Genomic DNA, 25525 nt, shown 5'->3' on the forward strand with positions numbered 1-25525 from the left:
AAGTGACTTGGCCAGGAGTACTTGCCACAAAGCGTTTTTCCCCCCTCTGGTAGAGAATTGCAGATTTTATTTGAAATATTAGAAATCTAAAAAAAGCTGGCTACATATTCCACTATACATTTCACAAATTTCTCCCCAAGCCAAACAACTTAATTCCAAATATTTTCCACTAAAGGACAATAAATATTTTCTCTGTTAATTCATTTCCAACTGCTGAAAAGCCTTCAACTTCAACCTGCTGTAGTTATCAGCTGACAACTCACTCCCTACACTCATTTCTAGGATTTTAGCAAAAATCCATAAACTTTATGAAAGAATACATGAATTCTTTGGCTTCTTAAGTCCTTTAGTGGCCAACTAATTGCATTGCTTTTAACATACTTATTCTATGACGGTTAGGGAAGGTGCCCCAAAGTAATTTTAATTATACATCTTACTCTTCTAAGTTCTTAGAAAAATGGTGATTTAAATTCAGATTTCAAAAATACTGTATGTTATAAATAATCCAAAAATGTTTCATTTTAAAATGAAAAATTCCTTTTAGATCTTTTAATACATTTTCAATTCCCTTACCTAAGGGAGGCTTAACATTTAAAATCATCCAGGGAGTTTGTTAAAATCTCATGTTCTAAAGCCCTGATTTCAGAGATTCTGACTTAGTAGGTTTGAGACGGAGTTCAGGAATCTTCCTTTTTGTTATGGCTCTGGAATGACGCTGATTCAGATTACCCAAGCATAATGCTTTAGGCAAGTTTCCTTTACATTTTTTTTGTTAAACTGTGATTCTGATTTCAACCACCATCTTTTCCCTTGTGCTTATTGGGAGAGCACAGCTGCAGCAGACATATTGAAAGCTGGCATTTTTTAAAGCTATATTATAATCTAACGTTAAGGAGTTATTTAAATTTAAAGTGGAGAGAAGAGCATAGAATTTCACTCTGTCACCTCTGAAATACAGCCTTGTTGTCCTTTAGAACTTTCCTTAGCCTATGAGAAGGAAGAGAAAAATCGAGAAACCTTGAATTTACATTCTGCCAATTGGCCGCTATGCCATTGTGGGGACTGTAACCAAAAACCTGCATCATTTTCTTTCCATTTTCACCAGATGGAATCTATCATAACAATTTATTTTAAAAGCCCTCTGGACTGGGTGGGGAGTGCTGTAGACAAACTGTCAGCTCCAGTGTTGACAGGATCTCTATTTCTAGGCCTTGCATCTATCTCTTTAGAACTTACAAACATCATTGCACAAAGTATAGTCTTCACTGCTAATTCATTTTGCTCATTCCTTTGTTATCACAAGCTTATTCCCTAGGCATAGAAAAAGAAACTTTACTCTTTTCCCAACTGGTGTGGTACACCAGATGCTTTGACACATTTAGCAGACTTCCATTGCAGGTGGGGAGCCACTTGGTGTCCCCCAAGTCCAGCATACTTCTTGGCAAAGTGTTAGCCTCAGTACTTATTCGACTAAATGGAGATAAACTCCTCTCTATAGAACTCATATTCTAAATGGGTGACTAAAGGGTGTGTAAATAAACTTAACACAAGATGCAAAAGGGCATGTGACAATGGTAAATGTCATAGAGGTCAGATGAATTAAAGAAAGGAAGAAAGAAAGAAATAGAGAGGGAGAGAGGGAATGAGGAAAGAAAAAAATTTAGGGAAAAGGGGGTGATTTGATCTCATGACAGAAGACAATCATGACTTTACTGAAAAAGTGGTGTTTAAATCCCTCCTGATGCATTTAGATATGGGCGTGAGAAAAGAAAGTATGATATATGAAGAGTAGTAAGTGATCAGACAGAGTCTAAAAGGGGCGTTGTTAGAATTATTGTTGATGACCCCCTCACCAGATATTGTATTCGGTTAATCAGTATTTAGCCAAGTAGAAGTTCCCTAGGATATGAAATAAGGGTTGGAGGGAGCTAGAGAGTATTATACAAAACAGGTTGCATTGAGCACTTGGGGGATTTGCTATAAAAAACAAACTCCTCTTTCTCCTTTAACATTTTGGGCTAGATGATGATAAGGACTCAAATTTCTTGGCTGTGGTAAGTTTTTACACAAGATGAGGCTCGACGTTAATCTTTGTCAATAATTCCAATTTTGTTTAAAAATCTGCAATCTTTCTAATACCCAACAATAATTAGAGTTACGTCACGTTTTACAGCTTAAGTAGATGATTTCATATGCATTTGATAGAAATTATCACATTTTAAGTGAGATTTCTTCCATTTTACAGAAGAGCCTACAAAGATCATCAGCTCCATGGGAAGCCGGGGGAAGGCTGGGTAGAAAATCGGGAGGTGGTGCTAATAAATCAAAGATTTCAATTTAGAAGGAATAAACTAATGATAAGAAAATGTCCTTCAGATTAGAAAGAACTTATAAGAAACTGCGGGCCCTGGTAATGTCTAAACATTTTTTTAATAGTTCTTCTACCTAATAATTTGAGACTTTAAGTCACAAAGTCTTCTTTACTCTCTAGTCAAAAACATAAAAAATAAGCCAAACTAATCTCTGAGAAGCGAGGCTTTTAAAAAAGATTTTGCAGGCGTTACATTTTTCTCCTCTTCAGTTATAATTTAGCATTTGGGAAAGGGATACATGTCTTGGTAGAACTGGCTTAAGTGTCACAATTTACTGATCCTATTGTGGTTCTTGTAAGAAAGGGGAAAAAAAGCAAGAGGATCATACAAACCAAAAGAAAATGATTTGTATCATCTTCTAAAATTGGAGCATATTTAATTTATACTAATAGTGAACTGATTTTATTTATTTGGATAGAATGCCCTAGCATTAAGAAAATAATAATAATAATAATAATGTGAGGAAACCTGATGGATTACATGTGGAGTAAAGAATCTGGCCTCCCTCAAGTTACTTCTGTTTATTGTAGTTTCTTGACATTTGTTTTTTCTCTTGACTTTTCAATTTCCCGTATCCAAGGACAAAAAATATTGAGTGATGGCCAAGACCAAGGGCTCACCATGTCTCTATCCTGTCCTGCATTCCATTTCTCTTTTCCACCCCAGGCATCTGGAGAATAAATGCACAGAAGTAAAGACCATACAAATGCAAGTTTCTTTTAGATATCCCCCCTCCAATGTTACTCTATGATAATATCGGCCTACATGGAAAATTCCATTTTTCTTAGAGTCAGACATCAGCGGCCAATAACATTGAAGGCATCCTGAGTTTTCCCCAAGCCCATACCTTAATTTTTCTACTTTATATTATTAGAAAGATGAGAATGGTGAGCCTTAGGCATATGTCTGGCAGGGAAAATTTTATCCTGTGTCATGGTGCAAATCTGTCAATCACCATAAAGGCAAGCTAACAAGTACAACTGGCTTTGTGGAAAAGACACACAGATATCACACACACACACACACACACACACACACACACACACACACACACACGAGGGAGAGGGAGAAAAAAAGGAAAGGGAAGTAGAGAGAAGGAAAGAGAAGTAGAAGGAAGAGATTAGAAGGGAAGGGAAAGGAAAGGAAGGAAAGGGAAGAGAAGAGAAGAGCAGAACAGCAGAATTTATTAGGAGATTCAAAGTCCTGAGAAAGAGAGATGAACAGTACCCAACACTTTAGTCCCATGAGTGTCCATGTACCAGACAAATATTTACTAAGTAACATATATATGTACCAGGAAGTATTCTAGATCCTGGAATCGGAGTATTGGAAATGAAAGATTAAAACACCTGCCTCCACAAAACTTATATTCTATTAGAGGTGAAACAATAATGAGAGAATGTAATATAATGTAATGTAATATAAATATAAATATAAATATAAATATAAATATAAATATATATATATATATATATATATATATATATATATATATATATATATATATTTGTAACAAGTGCAGGGAATGGGATGGGACGTGTAAACAGACTTCAAGAATTAGTTAAGAGAATCTGACCAAGGTGACATTGTACAAGGATCTGAAGGAGGCAAAACATCCTGAATCAATTTAGTTTCTTTGAGTTACAACCAAAATCAATTCAGGCTAATTTAAACATAAAGGGAGCTACACTGGAAAGATACCAGGATTATTTGCATAAGTAAGGAAGAGAAAACAAAGAAGTATGTAACCAACAAACAAAAACAAAACAAACAAATAAATACATTACAGTTTTAGAAGGAAACCAAAGAGCTACACATGGGCTTCCACCCCAAGAGTTGATGGACTTCCTCTTTAGTTTGCTGCCTTGGGAGGACCACATTCATCTGTGTGTCTCCTTCAGAGTTTTCATATTCCTAAGAGAAAGAATATTATTAACTTATTTCAGGTCATAATAAAATTAACTATGACCAGATGAAGCAGAGGAAGTGCTTCAAGGTTGAGGAGGTTCTGTGGAGGTTAGGTCATCAGGAAAGTGTAGGTAGTATGGACTAGACCTTTGAATTAAGGAAAGAGAGGAACCAACTTGCATCTATAAAATGAGTAACCTGTTTCTTCTTAAGTGTATAAGAATAGAGAAGAGCCCAGGGGATTATTTCCTTCCTGGGGTGTCCCTCTTAGTGTCTCTGGGCAGCTTTCAGGTAAGATAAGGTTATTTTAGATTGAGTGGACCATTGGGAAACCATAGAACATAAAGAGATGGTGAAAAGGGCAGCAACACAGAATGAGCCCAAGACCAACTTTGCTTTCTTTGTGGGATGGCATATGCCGAGCCCTGCTTTTTGCAATTGCCTGGGTAAACTGTGTCCATGCTTCCTGCTCATCAAGGGGGCCCAATAAGAAGAATATTGAGATAAATAAGATACCTGGTGATGTCAAAGTCTAGCTCTGGGGCCTTCAATCAATTAAAAAACACAGACTCATACAGCAAGTGGCCTCATTTAGTCCAGTCTTCTTGACTTAATGTAAGAGATCAAAGAAGATCAAAGATCAAAGAAGCAATCGCTCAGCCAGGTACTTACTGGCATAAGCATGGCTATAACCCAGGTCCCTTTACTCCCCACTGAGTGCTCTTTCTGCCTATATGAAACCACCTACTTGGCCAGGAAACCTTTCTTCATTTTCTTCTTTTCAAAAGTGAGTATTAATGTCTATATAAAAAAACTAACATTCATAGCCTTTTGGATAAGACATGTCTGGGTTTAAGTCTCAGCTGCAGAAGTTACGCTCCTTGTGAAAATGGACTGGCTAACAAAAATTTTCTGAGCCTCAATTTCCTGGTTTACTAAAGTGGGGATAGTATCTACCTCATGGAAGTCTTGTGATTATTAAAGGAGTTTTGAGTAAAACTATTAATGACGTCTAAAAAATATCCTGTTTGTACACATTGAGTTATTTATTTTATCAATGTTATTTACATTTGTTGGTACAGCTTACATGGTCCTTGGTGAAGAAATGAAAAGGTAAAAGAAAAAGGAGGAGGAGGAGGAGGAGAGGAAGAAGTAGAAGAAGAAGAAGAAGGAGAAGGAGAAGAAGAAGAGGAAGGAGAAGGAGAAGAAGGGGAGAGCAGGAGGAGAAGAAGGAAAAACAAGCTAGAAAAGGAGGGGGGAGAAGGGGAAGGAGCCATCATCTAAGCTCACATTTCAGATGAATAATTAAACCTTCCAGTTATGTCCTCACTCTAAATTTGAGACAGAAAAGGTGCAAGTGAGAGAATTCTTTTATCTTCAGCTAAACATTCTCATCCTCTCCGGGAGGGAGATTTTGGACTCATGCTTTTGGAATTTGCGTATCTAAGGCTTCAGCTCTGCAGGTGCTGGATGGGTTTACTTGAGAAACAAAGGAAGCATTTTACTTCCACAGTAAAATAATTATTTGGAACCTGGCAGACTGCTGCCTGATACTTCATCTCTAAAGAGAGAATTAGATACAGTTTAGAAAAAAGTACGCAGATGAAAGAGTTCTCTGGTACTGAGTGCAGAGACGTCTATCAGGGTTACAAATAGCACTGAAGTATATCTCGATTGCTTTTTCAAGGTCTAAGTGACATTTAATTCCACTTGCTTCTTATGTCTGGGGAAGGATCAAGAAGGGCTAGAGATAAAGCAAACTCAGAATGGTTGTCCTATTTGAAATTGAGAATATTTAAAAATATATCTATTGCAAAAAGATAAGCTAAAATTGCTCTAGAGTTACTTTCTGGCGTTTGTTAGGTTCACTTTTAAGTATTTTTTTTTTTAAATGCTATTACCTTTTTAGCTTAATAACTCAAAGAGTGAGTGAGGTAAATAGAAAAAACACAGTAAAAAGGTTTATCTTTTTTGGAGGGGGAAGGGGGAAGCCCTAGAAATATCTAAGAATTCTATCGATAGTCAAGGAAACTCCAATCTTAGCAATAGCTGAAACAGCAATGAAAATGGTTGGGAATTGAGAGTTGGAGGTAGTTCTCAACATTATAAATGTCATGAAACTCTCCCCAAGGGCCTTTTCATATCCATATCTGAAAAATAATTTATGTGGGTACATCAACTTCTGAGACGGTGGTGATTTGTTTGTATCAATGGCAGTCTTTCCTGCTAAAATCTTAAATGTCTATTTACTAGGCAGTGTTTCTCACTGAAATGATCTAACATGTGAAATCTAAGCCATGACCAACACATTTAGCAAACTGTTTTATGTGTTTATTTAATTCTTCTTTCAGCAAGTCTTGGTTACAGATTTGGAGAACTTCTTGACACTTTCAAGACTAAGGCATTTGAACACCTTTATACATCTTAATAGTCATGAAGTCATTGTACTGTAATTTCCATCTTAGACAAGTAAAGGTCATTGTTTTCTCGGACCAATAAAAGTTTAATAATAAACCTAGAATTAAGAGGATTGTATGCAGGACTAAGGGCCAGTTTAAAAATTTGAAACAAAACCTTCATCCCAGATTTTTTTTCTGGGAAAATGCCATGAAATAAAATGGAAAACCAGATGGACTTTTTTGTTTCTTGCCAGTGAGTTGTCAAATCTAAAAAAAAAATGACTGCAAAATCTTGGAAAGTCTAAGTAACCAAAGAGAAGAAAAAACACGCTCCTATCAACAAAATTCTCAGGTCCCATAAGAATGGCCCAGCTGTTCAGTCTACACATTTGTTTGGGGAATAGAACAACTCAAAAGAATTGACACTGGCCAAGTGTAATTAGCAGAACAAATAACCTCTCCTGTCCTCCCCCTCATCTCTTCACAGCAGTATTAAAACCAAATTCATGTAGAGTGAGAATCCACATGATACCCAATGTAAAGTAAAACACCAGACAATCTCTGAATTAAGTCACTTCAATACAAGGATTCTACTAGTCTTTGAGGGACTTTAGGAGGAAAGCATCTTTCGGAATTACCCACCCCAAATATTTTCACTGATGTATTGGCCCATGAAACAGAACAACTCACCCAGGAACAAGCTCTGGAAATCTGATAGAGACAGTGTTGTGAGTGGTTGAGAATACAGACTTTGGACCCTATCCTTACAGAGACCTCCAAATATGGTTATTTTGAGATACTGGGGGTTAGTATGTCAACATATAAGTATTCAGGGGCACAATTCAACCCACAACAGGGAGTAAGAGAGGAAGCAGAAAGACTTGTTAGAAACATTGATGTTGTTCAGGCCAGATTAACTGAAGCTTGCACTGGGGAGGTAGAAATGGAAATGGGGAAACAGACAAATTTTGGATACATTTTGGTGCCATATTCATTAGAATTTGTTGATTAATTAGTTTTGAAGTACAAGAGTAAGAGAAAAGCAAGGATGCCCTCTAGTTTTTGTCTTCAGAAATCTCTGGATGTCATTTACAGCTGTACAACTCTGGGCAAGTTATCTGAGCTCTTTTTTCCTCAATTTCTTTGCTTTTTTATTCAATGTCCTATTACCAAGATTCATCCATATTATTGGGTAGTTGTAGTTCATTCATTTTCACTACAGTGTAATATTCCATGGTATTCTACCTTTTATTAATTTTTCTATTGATGTATATTTGGGCTATTGCCAGCCTTTTGCTATTTTTTAAAGGATTGTTATGTGTATTTTATACACATTTCCTTTTGCACATATGCAAGATTTATGTTGGGTTTGTTCTGCTACTCACTGTGAGCTACTGACACCTGGGAGTTTGGTAAAAATGTGTAATCTTGGCTCACGCCTAAAATTTTGCAATTTATCAATATCCCTGTTCTATTCAAATGAACATTAAGGTTTGAGAAATATTGTGGAAAGGGAATTGCTGGGTTATAGGATATATAGGATACTTACAACTTTGAAAGATAATGGCAAATTTTTTACCTAAGCAGTTGTGCCAATTTACACTTACATTATTAACCAATAATAATAGTTACATCTCCACCAATCCTTTAAATTGTCAGACTTAATTTTTGACAATTTAATAGGCAAAAATGATGTCTTTTTGTGGTTTTAATTTTATGTTCCTTAATTTTTAATGAGTTGAACATCTTTCTGTTGTTGTGATGGTGTTTTCTGTCAAACGTCTATTCAGATTAGTGTTTTGGATTTCTCTGGATAGATACCTAGAAAAGAGGACATACAGATGGCCAATGGACATATGAAAAAATGTTCAACATCATCAATCACTAGAGAAACACAAATAAAAATCACAGTGAGATACCACCTCACTCCTGTCAGAATGGCTAACATTAATAAACCAACACACAACAAGTGCTGGCGAGAAGGTAACCCTCGTGCACTGCTGGTGGGATTGCAGATTGGCGCAGACACTATGGAAACAGTATGGCAGTATCTCAAAAAATTGAAAATGGAACTACCTGTTGACCCAGCATAATCAATAATGCTGTAAAGGTTTTGTAGTCTGTTAGACAGGCACTTGTCTTATTAGGGAAACCACTCCATGGACTGTGTAGATCCCTGACCACTATACCGTACAGCTGAAGCTGAAGCTGAATAATATTGAATGTCAACAATAATTAAATCTACACAGTCACTGGATACGGAGTATAGTCACGGGATATGGAATATAGCATAGGGAATAGAGTCAATGGAATTGTAATGGCTATATATGATGTCAGAAGGGAAATAGCTTGGGGGTAGAGGGTTATCACTTTATGAAGGGTGTAAATGTCTAACTAGTACACGGTTTTGTACACCTGAAACTAATTAAACAATACATAAATTTAAAAAAATAAAAAAGTTCAGTGCCAAAAACAAACAACAAACAAACAAACAAAAAGAACCCACAAAAAACTCTGTTCAGGATTTTGCCCATTTTAAAATTGTTATTAAGCCTTTGTACATTATAAGCATTGCAATTATCTTCTCTTAGTTTCTGCTTTTTCATTCACTCATTTTACAATATTTTTTGGTGAACAGAGGTCTTAATGATGTACAAGTTCATCAATCTCTTCCTTAATGATTTGTCTTGAGAAATCATTCCTGACTCCACATCAGAAATATACTCATCTACCTTTTCTTCTAAACATTTTAAAGTTTTGTCCTTGACATTTAAGTTCTTAATATATTTGGAATTGACTTTTGTGTGTGAGATGAAGAATCCAAGTTCACCTTATTTTCAGTGATTTTTATTGCCCATTTCCTACTCTCCCTAGTGACATGCAATGACATGTCTGTTATATATAAAATTTCCATAAAAATGTAAAAATTGATATATATTTTCTCTTCTATCCTATTGGTCAGCTTTCCTATCCTTTACCAGTACCATACTATCTTAATTATTATAGCTTTATATAGTCACATAGTTAGACAAGTCTTCCATCATTTTCCATCAGGTGTGTCTTGGTTATTCTTGGTTCATTGCTTTTCCATATAAATTTTAGAATCATTTGTCAAGTTCACACATTAAAAAAAAAAAAGCTACACTGGAAGTTCCTTTACTTCTTCTTCCATTTATCAATTTTCCTCCAGTGTCTCCCCTGCAGGCAAAGGCACCTAGGAACTGTGGTTTGTAGAGTCTCATCCCTAGCATGGTAGAATATAAAAAAGGGCATTGGATCTGAGATTCAATAGGTAAACAAATGGCACTCTCTGTCATGATTTCTAATAATATATTTGTATAATCTTTTGTGTTTTCTATGTAGACAATCATATGATCTACAAAATTTTAGAGTTTTATTGTCTTTTTTTAAATTCTCACTCCATTTCTTTTTCTATTGTGGTTGCAAGTTCTGCCAATAAACCATTGAATAGAAATAGTGATAGTGAAGATCTTTTCTTCATCTCATATTTTAATGAAAATCATTCTTATTTAAATTAAATATTCATAACATTAATTTCCAGTTCAGTAACAGGATTGAAGGGTATGAATTATACTTGAATTACTTATATCACAGATTTAACTCATTTTGATATACTATATATTCACTATTACTTCTTTTATATTTCTAGGTCTCTATTTTGATACCTTCTTTGACCCGTAAGTGTTTTAGAATTGTTTTCTTAATTTCCAAATATATATGAATTATGTTTTCTTTTCAATTTCTGATAAATTTTTTCAATTGAGAATGGGATATATAGACTACCTATTGTTTAAAATTTATTGAAACAAATTTGGCTTTGTGGCCAAGTATGAAATCAATTTTCATAAATGCTCTATTTAAACTTGAAAAGGATGTTAATTCTCTAATTTTTGGATATAGAATATTATATCTGTCCATTAATTAAGATTGAAAACTTTGTAGTCTTTATCTGTTATATCTTTGCTGATATTTAATTTGCTTGAATAGTAATAATTTCAAGAAATGTTTTGAAATCTATCACAATGCTCATAGGTTTTTTTTAAATTCCTTCTATAGTTATATCAATTTTCTATGTATATTTTGATACTATTTCATAAGTTGCCAATATATTTAAAATTATTATACTTTTTTTGTTATACTAAACTTTAGGTTGTGATATTGTGAATCTTTTCATTGCTAATAATACATTTTATTTTAAACTGCATTTTGTCTGCTATGATTAGAGCTATACCAGATCTTTTGCTAATATTTACCCAATATATCCATTATGAATAGCAGCTTTGGTAGGGGAAAAATTTCTTGGTCTTGTTCACTAATGAATTCTTAACACTTAAGCCATTCCTGGAGTATAGTAGAAGCTAAATAAGTATTTGTTTAATAAATTAATGAAAAAGTTACAGATGGAGACACAACAGAGAGAATTGTTAATTCTTGCTTAGAATTTTGATAAAGAATTTTTGTGATAAAGGATATTATTTCTATGATATAAGATTTAATTCTATCTGAAAACATTCAGAAGGAATTATGGCAAAGGGAAAGAATAGCTTAAGATGAGTCTTGAAAGATGGGTAGGTGTTTCCAAGTGGAAGGAATATAAAGAGATTCCAGGAAGAAAGGACAGAATTTGCATACACACTGGAGCAAAATCAACTGCAAACTGGTAAGTATGGTTGCACTATCACGTGATTTAAGATAGTGCATGGTGGGGCCTGGCAAGGCCCGGGAAGGCCTGGGAAGAGATGAGGCTCTACAGAGAACCAAAGACAAGACTGCAAAGGGCCTTTGATATTCTGGGGTGCCTTGTATGCTGCCTTGTATGTTGCATTGAAGAGCCTGAGTCACACCTGTAAATGATGGGGCATCATTGAATAGTTTTAAACAGGTAAATAATAAAGGACCAGATTTACATATTAGAGAACTCACTCCGGTAACATTGTGGATGATGAAATTAGGCAAAACATGATAATCTTCAGAAATATAGATGAAAATTGAGCAACTCTTAGAATAAAGCCATGGCAGTGTGACTACAGAAGGGTTTATTTGAGATAACGTTCATAGGCAAGGTAGCTAAGGCTCTTGAATATTTTTTAAAGCATAGAATGCATTCTCTTTTCTGGAATAGTAGGTATATTTTAAGGAATAAGACAGAAATGCAAGTGATACTTTTCGGGCCAACCAAAATGTGAGGAAGGAGCTATTACAAAGCAGAAGTGGAATCTTGGGCTATCAAAGTGAGATAAAGATGCATGAGACCTCACTCATCTTATGTTGTGTAAATTTCTCCTTTCCTGGACTCTACTGTGTTTAGTTTCTTATACTTTATTAGGAAACAAAAAGCTATGGATTGCATAAGTTATTAAATAAAATTATCTAGATTTAAAAAAAATTCTATTTATTTTGTATACTTATGGAATGTCTGCTAACTTTTACTGTTATTTTACACACATTTTAATTCTGGTAGTAAAGTTGCTTTATCATTCACTTTAAATAAAATGAGTCATTTTCTTTGACTTGTGTGTAACATGTTAAGCAAATATTTATAATAGTTGCAAAATCCAACCAAAGAAAAATCTAAGGTCATCGTTAGGATAAAATTACAGCTACAGAAAAACAAAAACAAACAAAAAATCTGGTACCCCAAACATAAAAGATCACAAGCGAAATAAAATACCAAACAAGTCCTTTGTAAAACCAAATTTTTAACCTCTCCAATTTTTCTGAAAATAGCTATTAACAGTTGGAGAACTTTAACTAGGAAATCAACATTCCTCTGGCTGTAGATTTTATACTGATTAGGGCATGATAATTCCTCACACACCTCAAAGCCCCAGTACATCACAGTTCTCCTTCCCATAAAGACACGACTTATCCCTGATTTTCAAATGGAGATGTTAAGACTAAAGAGGGACTTTGCCCATTTTTCCTTTCATGGACCCAAAAACAGAGTCTCCACTTTAGTCTCCAGGGAATCAATCTTAGGAAAGGAAAAACCTGTATATGCATCATTGCTTTAATCCATTTACACGGATGTTTATCCAGAAGGACACAAAATCTGGATCACTGTTGTTTGTGAGCTAGTACAGAGATGTTCCTGTTTGAAATTCACTTTGTGGTTAACCCCTTTTCCTGGTTACCTTCTTGAAAACTTAATCAAAGTGAATCCTAAGCCATCTCTTATGATTAAGTACCAATTGGGTCACTGGAGGGGGAAGAAGCATAAGCTGGCAAGAAGTATTATATCTCTAAAGCAACTTTGGAGTCAACTGGGTGGGAGAATTGTCTCATGGTATCTTTATAAAATTACCTTTTTTTATCCTTGCTTACAGATGAATAAATTGAGGGTTAGAGAACGTAAATATGTTAGAATACGAAAACAAATAATATTTATTCATATATATTACAAACAGCAGTCTTTCTTCTATTCTGCTTCTTTAGAGAAAAGGACTCTTCTGCTTTTTAACTGTTTGGGATTTCAGTAGCTTGATCATAGTGTTGACACTAAGTCCCAGTTTTGAAAGATGTGTGTCACTCACTGACCACTAGTATAAGCATCAACATTGATGTTCTTTAAAAATGTGGAATCCTACATTACATAACTTAGTGGGTCTGTATATCTCGGGCGTTGTGTCTGGTAATCTGCATTTAGAAAAGCATTCCAATATGCTGAGTATACAGTTGAAATTTGGAAAACACTATCCTAACTGGGGTAGGCTGTGGGGTGAGGGACCAGCAGATAAAGGAGCCTCCATGTTCTTCCTTCACTAGGGGAGTCACAGTGAATGAAGGAGAAAGCTGGAAGCATCTCCTCTCCAGTTCTTTCCTGGAGAGATGAGATCTGTCTTCTAGAAAGTGGACCTGTCCCATAACAGGATTTAACTAGCACTTTCCCCAGATGTTTCTATAAGAAAGTGTCATTTTGTGCTGATTTTGGTCTTTATCAACCAACCTTAACTACAAAGGGAATTGCTGCTTTAAAAGTTATAGTCTTGCTACAGCACAGGGAATAGCGTCAATGGAATCGTAACAGCTTTATACAATGTCAAAGAGGTAGTAGATTGGGAGAAGGGGGTTATCACTTTGTGAGGGGTGTAAATGTCTAACTATTACATTGTTTTGTACACCAGAAACTAATTAGAAAAAAAAGTTATAGTCTTGCTTTTTAGGCTTAAGAGTAACATGACTTTGAACAGAGATAAATAAAAGGCTTTTAAAGATGTAGACTGTCAGCTGAAAAGACGTTTTCCCTAAGTGATATAGAGAAAAAAGATTATTTAGGTCTATAACATTCCTGTTAATTGATTTTCATTTCTTTTATATTATTGTTTCATTGAGAGAAAATAGATTTTAATTTCATACCAAGAAATGGCCTGAGAGTGCTTCCACAGCTCAAGAAACCTACCTTTATGTAGAAAAGGTATGACAATCTAAAATACCGGTGTACCTAATGTAATGTACATCTTACATATCTTCCAGTCAACTCAGTCTTAATTGATGATGGTCCATTGATGATAGGCCATTTTACCATAGGACAGAATTCACTAAAAATGTTCTGTTAAAACACGCACTCAAGAGTGATGCTTCCTTCGTTTTACATACACTTGAGACGATGTGCGCACTCATGTGGGATGAGTGTATTTTTGACTGCACAATGGCTCCAAACATATTCTTTATTGTTAACTAGATAAAGTAGAAGTTATTTTTTATAAAATTGTATGCCCCATTATTTCCCATTGTATAGAATCATGGATATCCATAATATAGAAAGCTAAAAGGTGTTATTACTGGATTATAAACTTTAACCCTATGTTACAAATGTATTGGCTTCAAGGTACGTTATTTTTTTTTTTTTTTTTAACTCTCATTTTCAGAAACATATATACATTCAATGCTTTCTGTCTTGGTAGTTATCCACCCTTTTTTGCTTAACAACCAAGCAGCTATTGCTGATCTCCTAGCCTCTTCTTATTTAATTGAATACCACTGTATATGAATCAGTAAAAACAACAGGAATGGGAATAGGAGTAAATATCCAAGCAACTTGTGAGATTAAAATACTGCAGTATAATGACTTATAAAGAATATATTCACATGTTTGCTCATTCAAATTATATTTTTCATATAATTTTGGTCTTTGTCCTGGCTCACAGCTCCAAAAATCCTTGGAATTTTATGTGATAAGAGTGATAAGATTTTCTGTTATGTTAATTGAATAGCTTTTGGAAAGCCCTTACGTAACCTAAGGATAGTGGCCTGGTTACCAGGAGAACCAACGTGTGATTAGAGTCAGAACTTTTAATCGTCCACACCTCCACCTCTGGGAGAGGAGAGGGGCTGGGAATTGAATTCAATCTCCAGTGGCCAATGATTTTTCATAACTCATATCTATGTGATGAAGCCTCCATGAAACCCCAAAAGGACAGGGTTCAGTTTGGAGAGATTCCAGGTTGACGAACACGCAGAGATTCTAGGAGAGGAGCACAGTCTGAGAGGGCATGGAAGCTCCGTGCCTTCCCTCATACCTTGCCCTGTGCACCTCTGCCATCTGGCTGCTCCTGAGTTATATCCTTTTACAATACATTGATAATCTGGTGAGTAAATGGTTTCCTGAGTTCTGTAAGCTGTTCTAGCAAATTAATCAAACCCAAGCAGGGGGTTTTAGGAACTTCTAATTTACAGCCAGTTGGTCAGAAGTACTGGTAACATCCTGGGATGGCTATTGGCATCTAAAGCAGGTGGGACAATCTTACAAGTCTGAACCCTTAACCTATGGAATCTGACACTATCTTTCGAGTGATAGGGTCAGAACTGAGTTGAACTGTAAGACAGCCACCTGATGTCTAGATAATTGTTTGTTGGTGGTAAGGAACCCTGCCCCCATACACTGGAACTCGGATCTGTATACTTTTAAGTACCTAATGTAAGATGTGTTTAGAAACTCTTTGCAAGTGGATGCTAGAAGCAGACAATTTATTGAGTGGAAAGTTTTGTTTAACATAAGTAAACTATTGCAAGCTAGAGATAGTTTTTGAATTCTAGTCTAATATAGTTATGCACCACTTAACAGAGATATGTTCTGAGAAATGCATCCTTAGGTGAATTTGTTGATCTGTGAACACCATAGACTGACTTACGCAAACCTGGATGGTTCAGCCAACTACATACCTGGGTTGTATGGTATAGCTTATTGTTCCTAGGTTACAAACCTGTACAGCATGTTACTGTACTGAATACTCTAGGGAATTGTAACACAATGGTAAGTATTTGTGTATTTAAATATAGAAAAAGTATAGTAAAAATACGATATAAAAGAATAAAAAAAGAGTACACTTGTACAGGGCACTTACCTTGAATGGAGCTTACAGGACTGGAAGTTGCTCTGAGAGAGTCAGTGAGTGAGTGGGGAGTGGATGTGAAGGCCTGGGACATGACAGTACACTAGGAGACTTTATAAACACTGTTCACTTAGGCTGCACTAAATACACAGAACAACACAAGATTAAATCAGCACAAGAGAAAATGATGTAATCAAGAGACGGATGTAAACACGGGATGTGTGAAGCTGCTGCTGGGGGAACAGGGCATACTGCTTTACAGCAAACATATTTTTTATAAGTAGAAAGAATACACTCTAAAATAATGATAAGTAGTATAGTAAATATATAAACCAATAACCTAGTTATTTATTATCATCATCAAGTATTATGTACTACACATAGTTGTATGTGCTATACTTTTGTACGCCTGGCAGGGCAGTGGGTTTGTGTACACCAACATCACCACAGACACATGAGTAATGCTGTGCGGTATGATTTTATAATGGCTGTGCTGTCACTAGGTGATAGGAATTTTTCAGCTCCATTATAACCTTATGGGACCACCCTCATATGTGCAGTCCATCATTGACTGGATGTGGTGCATAGCTGTATTTTATATATGAGAAATATGAATTTCACAGAAGTCAAACACAGTGATGCCATTTGCTATGTTTTATTTTGCTATTAGCTTGTTAAACATAACATGCAAATAATAATAAAAAATACACATGAATTAAACTGAAAAATAATTCTAGAAAAGTTTCTCTAGGTAACTATATAAATTCTTAACACTATAAATTCTGCTTTAAATGTACATGGTTTCATGAATTTTGTTATTTTGCAAAGTCATTGGTCTCAAAATTTACCACCTATTTTTCAGCTAAACAAATTTGAACATATTATGATAATTTGGTTTAAGACAGCAAACATTCATGTGTATGTAGTCCATTCTTTTGGGTACGTTAAGATTTAAGAATTATAAAACTTGGCTGACTTGCATGCAACCAGCAAAAGGCTTTGTACATCATTTGACAGTAGAGATGTAGAAAACACTAAATTACAAATAAAGCATTAATTTTGTTGTCTATGTGTGTGTGTATTTGTCTGTGCTCATGATGAAATAGGCCTGCCTTTCATCTTCTCTATAAAAAAAGAGTAACACAATGTTTACAAAACATTTTATCTCAGAATTTAAAATTCGTGGAATAAAGAGCAACAAAAAAAATGAACACTATGAAAACTGACACACACACAAACACATAACCAAATGTTGTTCCAGGATACACCTGAATATAACTGAAACGAGCAGATATTAATTAACAGTGATTTCATTTGCTACACGTAGACATTCATACATATCAGGTGGCAGATTAGTCTGGGTGATGTGATTCCCATCCAAACGCAAATGCTTGATCTTGGAGTAGGATAATGGTCCCAGGATCTTACAGAAGCTCTTCACTTCAAACTCTAGAAATGAAAGAATGGAAAACTGTAATTGTTTTTATTACATGGGCTTGAAACAATCATGAAAATTTCCTCAAGTCCATAATAATACCTAATAGGACTTCTTCCCATTAAAAAAAAAAAGTCATTTATTTGATGTATCTATGGATTTGGAACTACAAAAGAAATATTTCAGGCTACCAAATGACACAGCGATATTTAATAAAAATAATTATGGTGCATCAGGATATTCAATGGATTTTTTCAAAGAACAATAATTATTTATTCTAAGTTCTTGATATAGAAAGGCTTGATTTTAGAAATACATTCAATGAGTGTATCATATTATCTAAGAACTTTTTTGACATATTTAATCTAGCCTGGAATAATGGGAAAAGCATGGCCTTAGGCTTATATTAATTTTTTACCTCTGTGATTTACCAGATGGATGACTTTGGATCATTCTTCTGATATTAGATATAACATATCTTACACAATGTGTTGCATGAAGATTAAATTAATTAAGATATGTAAAGCACTTCACGGAGTGCTAGCACCTAATATACACTAAATAATTATTGGTGTCCTTTTAATTTTGTTTTCTTTTCTGAACTACTTTACATTAGGTAGATCTGTGATTAAGCCAGTGTTTCACATTGCAAGTTTGAAATATGAGAACTAATTTTTGGCTATAGATTTCCTAATGGTAGAGAAATATTAAGGGATTCTTTTATCTAAGAGAACGTGGACAATTGGTATGCATAATTGTCATGTGGCAAAATAAACTAAATTAAAGACATCCGTGCAAAGTCAAATGACAAGAATACCCACCTGAAATGTATATACCTAAATGTCAAGGATTAGGAAGGAAGAAAGGTAACTACTCATTTCCAAATGACCATCTGTGCAGGGCACTGGGGGTTCAACCTCAACGTGGCACTGAGTGGCTGTTGGCATTTCTCCCATCCACCACCTTTCCCATCTCCCACATTCGCTCCTCCTTCTTTCACTGGTCTTTATGCCTCCAAATTCTCCTGTATCTCTCTGCTTTGGCCTGTTCCTGCTGCTAATCTCCACCCAGCACATCTAACAGGATTTCTTCAGCCCTCAAACATCTTAACTCCCATTAGCATTTTGGCCAGTCTGAGTAGTCTTTCTCCTAACCACAATTGTTTATAATGTGGGCACACATATTGCCAGATAGTGAGTTTTCCATTGGAAACAACTGTGAGGTTCAGCTCTGATAGCCTGACTGTGAATTGTATGACAAGTTGGTTTTCCAGATACAAGAAAGAGCATGTGGCATTTTAGAGTTGGCAATTACTCATGAAAATGCTGTAACCTTACTAGGAGTCACAAAAAACTGTTGCAGAATACAAAGTATCATATTAATAAGACACACTGTAAATTTTCAGATAGGAATGTCAATATTTTTGTCCAACGTGACAATGGAACCGACTTTTGTGGCATAAAGATGCTCAATTGCAATAGATTATTTTGCAGATATAATTGTTGTATGTATGAATCAGTGTTTCCCAACTGACTTTTTATTTAAAAAGTTTATCCAAGAATCATAGATTTCTCTTCTGCCAAGCTGTTAGAGAGTAAGGTGGGGAATGGTACATGTCAATTTTCCACCTGTGCTGCTTAAATTGAAAAATGACCCAAGAGACAAGAAGAGTGCATAAATAGTCCAAGTAGATCAAGTCAAGGTCCCACCCAGAAGGTAAATGAAAAATAAACTCTAGCTACAAGAGAAAGGAAGGAGAAACTGGAAAAATCAAATAGGGTGAAGGGTGATGCATAAGAAAAGAGGCCCTGTAATACTATTTTAAAACCATTCCAAATCATTTTCATATTCCTCCCTTCCTTAATCTTCCTCACATTCTTCATAAGAACACTGTGTAGCCACACACCCCATAATAGGGGTAACAGACAGAGACTGAGGCCATGATGGCAGAGTAATATGTTGAGTCCCAAGTAAAGATGTCAGAGAAGAACATGAGAACAGACATGCTGCTCTGGAGTTAAAGGGGGGATGGGGGTTTGGCAGCCCCTATTAGCTGTGCTTCTTCTGGACTTGTTTGTTCCTCCCTCAGCTAGATCTTGCCAAGAAATAAATGTAGGACACAAATGTAAGTCATGAAGGAGGCTAATAATAATAGACACATATTGGGCGATAACACAGGAGGATTAATTAGTCCAGGATATTCAATTTGAAGAAATCAGTGTTTAAATTCTATGGTCTTAATAGTTTCTTATCTGTTCACTCCAAAGACAGGCCAGATATTGGAAAAATAACTGCACTAGAATTCTTGTGTACTTCAGTTAGAGGGATATTTTGTTGGCCTTTTAATTCACATTTTAATGGAGCCAGATGCAATATTTGTGTAGTACAATTTAGGCATTTAAAAACTCAAGGATGCATCAATTAAATACAGGCACAGCTTTTACTTACTTTCAAGTTCATTGACCTCCAGGTAATAGTTTTCAAGGTTTTCATTGACCGTCGGTATACTTTTGAGCTTATTGTAGGAGAGATCCAGCTCAAGCAGGGATGATATGTTGAAAGTGTTTCCAGGTATTCCACTATCAGCCAGTTCATTATGAGATAAACGCAGATACTGCAGTCCCTTAAAACGCTTGAAATACTCGTCAGGGATGTTGCTGATCTTATTGTTGTCTAAGTAGAGAGTTAGAAGAGATACTGGGAGACCAGAAGGCAGTTTGCTCATCTGATTGAAGCTCAGGTCAAGGTACTCGAGTGACTTAAGACCTCTAAAAGCACCTGAAATGCCTTCATCTTTCAGTTGATTGTGTTGAAGATGGATGAAGGTCAAGTTTACCAGTCCTTCAAAGGAGCCGAGCTTCGTGATCTTGTTATTAGTAAGCTGCAGGTCCTCCAGAGATTTGGGAAGTGGGCCCACAGATTCAGTCAGATTGTTGTAATTTATATGCAGCTTCTTCAGTTGTTTAAGTTTAGAGAAAATTTTTCCTTTTATCTTGGAATTTTCTAGAAGGTTATGATCTAGAATGAGCCACTGCAGATCGGTTACATTTTCAAAGGCCTTTTCGTCAATATGGTCAATCTGGTTATTCCTAAGGTAAAGGTATTTGATTCCAGGAGGCACCATTGGCACACTTTTCAATTTCAGCTCATCGCAGTACATGGCCGTTGGAAAGCTTTCAGGGCAGTTACATTCTGGTGCACAATTTGGTGATGATCGCCCATAAATCGATAGGGGGAAATCGTAATCATAGTAGTACTGGCTGCTGGCACCACCGAGTAGTGCCAAGAGGAGAGTAAACGCACCTAGATTCATTTTTTGGCAAACGCTTTGAATCCTAAATAAAGTGGAAACATATTATTATAAAATAATATACTTTCAGAAAAAGGATATTCGATTTATAATGTTACATTCATTACAAAACGTGTGTTTTATTTCATAGTGCATTTTTCGTGCATCTAATGATGTATTTTTAATTTTTATTTAAGTATGAGGCTAAGGAAGTACGTTTACAACTCATGGGATGGTGAACAGGTTCGAATTAGATTGCGTACACATGCGCCCCCTTCTGGGTAAGCCGGGCCTAACTGTTCGAGTCAGTCTCTCCAAGTCCTTCCTTCTATTTAAATGCCTTCCTGCAAGAGGTTTATGGAAGGTGCCTACTGACCACCACGTTCGAACACTGCTTCGGAACACTCTTCAAAACCATAAAAAATGAAAATGAGAAGACAATTGTAAATTGTACGCTCTACCCTACCATTCCACATCATTAAAGTGTCTCATTAAGAAACCCCTTACTGAGAACAGGGCAATCTGTGGTTTTTGTCTGGAGGAAAGCTGTTCTTATGAGTGTGTGTGTGGGCGGGGGAGAGGAAGGGGGAGTACATTCCTTTAAAATGTCTAGTTATTGTTGGTGATTCTGAAGAAGAGGAACAGAATTCTTGGAGGGGTTGTGTGTGTGTGCATATTATTTCAACTTTTGTTTAACATTTCATACCTTTAGGCATATAACAAAACTGTTCTGAAATTAATATTTAGAATGTAAGTTATAGTAAAACAAATGTTTATTAATCGGGAAAATGTCACAAATTCTAAAAATTTTTGAACCCATAAAGAGATTCAACTGATAAAGATATTGTTTTCCAAGTTTTGAATTTAAAGTTTTCCTTTCTGTCAATAACTCACAAGTTCTCTACCTTCTTCATGCCAAAATTGAAGAACGCATGGTTCACTTATCTAGATTTTAGTACTCTTACAGAATGGAAATGGGAGAGAGCTGGGAATTGAGGAAAGTCTATATTTAACACTGGCATTAGGAGCCATGTAGGAAAGGATGAAATTGAGAATATCAATTAAAAACAATTTGCAACACTGATCTTATATGAACAGTCTAAGGTGAGGCTCAATAAAGCACAATTTAATTGCTTGGGGAAGTACAGGGTCAGATATTTAGGTAAAGGGAAATGGGACATAGAGTTGGACTTTTGGGAGTGAAGGGTTATTGCTGAGGAGAAGTTGGTAACTCTGAGAGGGAAATCCTTAATGTGAAGCAGGGTCCATATTCCAATAGATACCATAAGGTAATATATCTTCCTCTGAGAAGTATGGTACAAGCGATTGAATCTGGGTAGTTTGGGGTAAGTAGGATTTTCAGTATCAGGACATTTAAACATCTCTGCTTTACCTTGAAATTATAAGGCTCTTTATGTTAGCAGATAAAACCCTAAAAAATAGTGCTGGAAACGCTCTGATAGCTAACACAATATAACATGTAACCAGATTTTCAGTAAATTTTTCCCTAAGATAATGATGGAGTCATTTACTGTAGTTGACAGGACTTGGCCATGAGAACAATTACACAGCACGGCTTCTTTAGAAGTTACAGTAATGTTCATGTTGTAAAGATTTGTCTTGCTTCATTAATAAGCTTCCATCTCTTTTTAAATTCACTTTACACTAAAATAGAGCTTGGTAACTTAATGTGAGTACTGAATAGTAACAAAAAAAACCACTTCCATATTTTTTTTGGCAGAATAAAAACAAGGGCTCTGAATTCAAAGAGAGTTTGTAGCTATATAATGACTCCACTATGAAGCATAAATGCACTTTATTTACTTTCCCCCAGTTTTTTCAAATACCTGTGGTTATGGAGGAAATGCGTTTTCACAAAGTAAATCATATTTCCCAGAATTTCATCAAAACATGTTCATTAAGGCATATGTCCAAAAACCAAATCTTTAAAATTAACAAAACAGAAATAAAAGGGTCTAAGTCCTTCAGTTCACATTTTATAACAACATAAAATGTTTATGGCAAATTGTAACAAACTCTAACAATATATGTATGGCAAAATATTTTGAATACTGATTGAAATGGCCTTTTTTGGCAGCAAAATTAAGTTTGACAATACTAACTTATGTAACTAATTAGCATGAAATAGCAAATATTTTAATTACCATACATTTTCACTGTCTAGTTTAAATATTTTCTTATTCCAACCATGAAATGTTTTACAATTTCCTTTGCCAAGAAACACAGCATATACTGTATAAAGTTTATCTCAAATCCATAAATCATGGAAAACATGTTAAGCAAAGTGTAAAAGTTAAGCTCAAAACTATGGATATGCTGCTGAATAGCAATTGGCAACGTTGCTCTGGAATTTTTTCTGTTCCTGTTACAATAAATACTGTCCCAAACAGTCAGCATCCCCAGTGCTATAGTTAAAACAGCGCTTACCTTACTGTCTTGACTCTGCTTTCGTTAATTCTTAAAGCAGATGCACTATGGACAAGAATCCACCAATATATGCTATAAACGCTGTCAGGACGGGACTGGCTGCCAGATTCTTAGTGATACAAGAGCTGAAGGGGGGAAAACCCAGCCCAGTCACGCCAGTCTCTGAATGGAGTTATGTCATTGTGGGGAGCTGATGGTGTGGCATGTGAACGCTCTGCTCTCTAACGAAGTGCAGGTGGACGTGGTGAGCAAGGACAGCCCAGTACATTCCCCGTGGAATGAATGGGAAAGAGAGATGTGCTTAACTAGCCCAAATGCCATAGCTGTTAACCAAGAATTGCATCCTGCTGCAAGTGAGGCATCTACAGTCAGAACATTTCTCTTGCAAAGCTTTTCCCTTCTGCAGCTGTGGCAACAATTAAGTGTGATGCTGTCAGCCAACTATCATGTTCATCGAATGGTCTCATAAATCATAAACAATACATTATTTCAGGAAAATGCAAATGAGCAGAATCTGAGAATCCTTTTGCCCAGTGCTCTTGAAATCCATATTGATTTCCTTGGACTAACTTAAATTTTGGCCAGGAGGGTAACTTGCATTAGTTTCTAAAATGTAATAAAAATAATATATATATCTCTAATACAAATTATAAATATTAACATTTTCAGTTTACTTCTTATGTTAAGGGGATGTGTTTTATGCTATTCAGGTCTGGAACCAATCAGCAATGTCCTGCCTGTTTCTTATTTTGTGAATTTAATTTAGGAATTTATCCAAAACCTTACTGAGGGACAGTATGCGTATGCAATAGCTTAATGCCAAAAAAAGAAAAAAAAAAACATAAGAAAAAGTACACTAAAATATTACAAAACAATAATATTTCCTTCATTGCATACTAGAAATGTGTTTTTCAAAACTAAAAGTTATACAATGTTGTAATCTCCCAAAGGCCTGTTTTGATATACCTTTTATTTCACTTTCTGATGCATGCTTCTAGCAAATGGGAGATCTACTTAATTCCTTGTCTATTTCATTTTATGATTGTATCAACTCTATTTGTAGGATTTTTCCTCCAAAATTTTCCTTTCTTCGTGTTTATAAGAACACTTTGAATTAGGTATTTTAATATGTTGCCAAATTGTAAGAATTTTCCCTTTTTAAAATAATTTAAATATATCATTTTTTTCACTATGAAATCTGTGAAAAGGATTTAGTGTTAATGATCACTAATTCATTCACCTAAAAAAATAATATTAGAATAAATGACTTATTTTTGTCATAGAACTGTTAAAAAAAGGAATGATAATCTTCTTGAAAGTAAGACATAGAACAATAGGTGATTTATAACATATTTTGTTATTATTATTTTAGGAAAATTATAGAAATGCCTCAGTTTTATTGTAGAGGAAATTAATGAACTTAGAAGAAATCAAGAAAAGAAGACAAATAAACCAATCACATAAATTAAGTGGCTCATTGTAAGAGGATAGTTAAAACAATTCTAAGCATTAACTTTGAGTGTGTCAGATTATATAATCTGAGATTTTGTTTGAAAAATTCCAGCTATCCCCAGCATTTTTCTTTATGAAATAATAACTTTTTTCTAGCTTTAAATTTGATGCTTTAAAATCCACGTAAGTGTTATTATCACATTTTCAGAAGTAGAAATGGAGACTCAGAAAGTTTAAATAATTTGCTAAAAGTCACCTAACAAGTAAATGGGAAAACAAAATCATGAACATCTTCAGCCACTGGGAAGAGGATGGACAGATTGGAACTGACTCCAGGTAGTTAATGTACTTATTTAAAATATTTTATAAACAATATTATTATCAGTTGAGGAAAAGTTGAAATATTAACTGGGCAATAGTTTTTAAATGGCAGAAAAAAAATAACTCAGTGATAGTTTCTTTCCTTGTATATCAGACACTCGCATGCACCCACACACCCACATCCACACTGTGGACCTCTGAGGTGGATACGCCACGTATGGCATAAGGAGATTTAGGTCATCTGTGGTAATGCATGTTGGAGGTTTCGTCACTATCCATGTTAAATGATTGAGTTACCCCTTCTGCCCATCAACTGGATTCCCTCTGTTACCTGGGAGCAGACCACCATTAAGACGATTTCACCCACATCAACTGAGTCCCACCTGGACTTCTCAAGGCTCACCACAACTTGACAGTTTCCTTTTCTGTGATCAATCTGATGGCAGATTCTGCTTGTGACCATCTAGCTGGTGAACTCTGGCATGTCAGTCCTGAAATGAGAAAGTAGTAGAACCCAGATTTTGTGGAAAGATTAGAAACTTCCTCAA

General features: G+C 35.4%; 1 protein-coding gene and 1 long non-coding RNA gene across 2 annotated transcripts in view; one reads left to right on the forward strand and one right to left on the reverse strand.

The window, feature by feature from the left end:
• LOC148759103 (uncharacterized) overlaps positions 1 to 25525 on the forward strand; it is a 44615-nt gene that overhangs the window by 15335 nt on the left and 3755 nt on the right. The window contains exon 2 of the long non-coding RNA XR_016022465.1: positions 10350 to 10377. This is a non-coding gene — a long non-coding RNA (uncharacterized LOC148759103). The remainder of the gene's footprint in view (positions 1 to 10349; positions 10378 to 25525) is intronic.
• LUM (lumican) lies at positions 16672 to 23345 on the reverse strand. The gene is made up of 3 exons (XM_019742157.3): positions 23205 to 23345; positions 19916 to 20802; positions 16672 to 17481 (listed from the first exon to the last, which is right to left on the reverse strand). Exons 2-3 carry the CDS (start codon positions 20778 to 20780, stop codon positions 17327 to 17329), a joined length of 1020 nt encoding a protein of 339 aa, XP_019597716.1. The 5' UTR covers positions 20781 to 20802; positions 23205 to 23345; the 3' UTR covers positions 16672 to 17326.

Source organism: Rhinolophus sinicus, chromosome 1 (assembly GCF_057876585.1).
Source record: "Rhinolophus sinicus isolate RSI-liver-muscle chromosome 1, RSI-T2T, whole genome shotgun sequence".
NCBI classification, from domain to species: Eukaryota; Metazoa; Chordata; class Mammalia; order Chiroptera; family Rhinolophidae; genus Rhinolophus; species Rhinolophus sinicus.

What these genes read in the sequence shown, in the direction of transcription:
- LUM (XM_019742157.3), bottom strand. Translation starts at nt 20,780, where the DNA reads ATGAATCTAGGTGCGTTTACTCTCCTCTTGGCACTACTCGGTGGTGCC. An exon ending in GGAGGTCAATGAACTTGAAA is followed by an intron (nt 17,482 to 19,915) that starts GTAAGTAAAAGC and finishes TTTCATTTCTAG; the next exon opens with AGTTTGAAGTGAAGAGCTTC.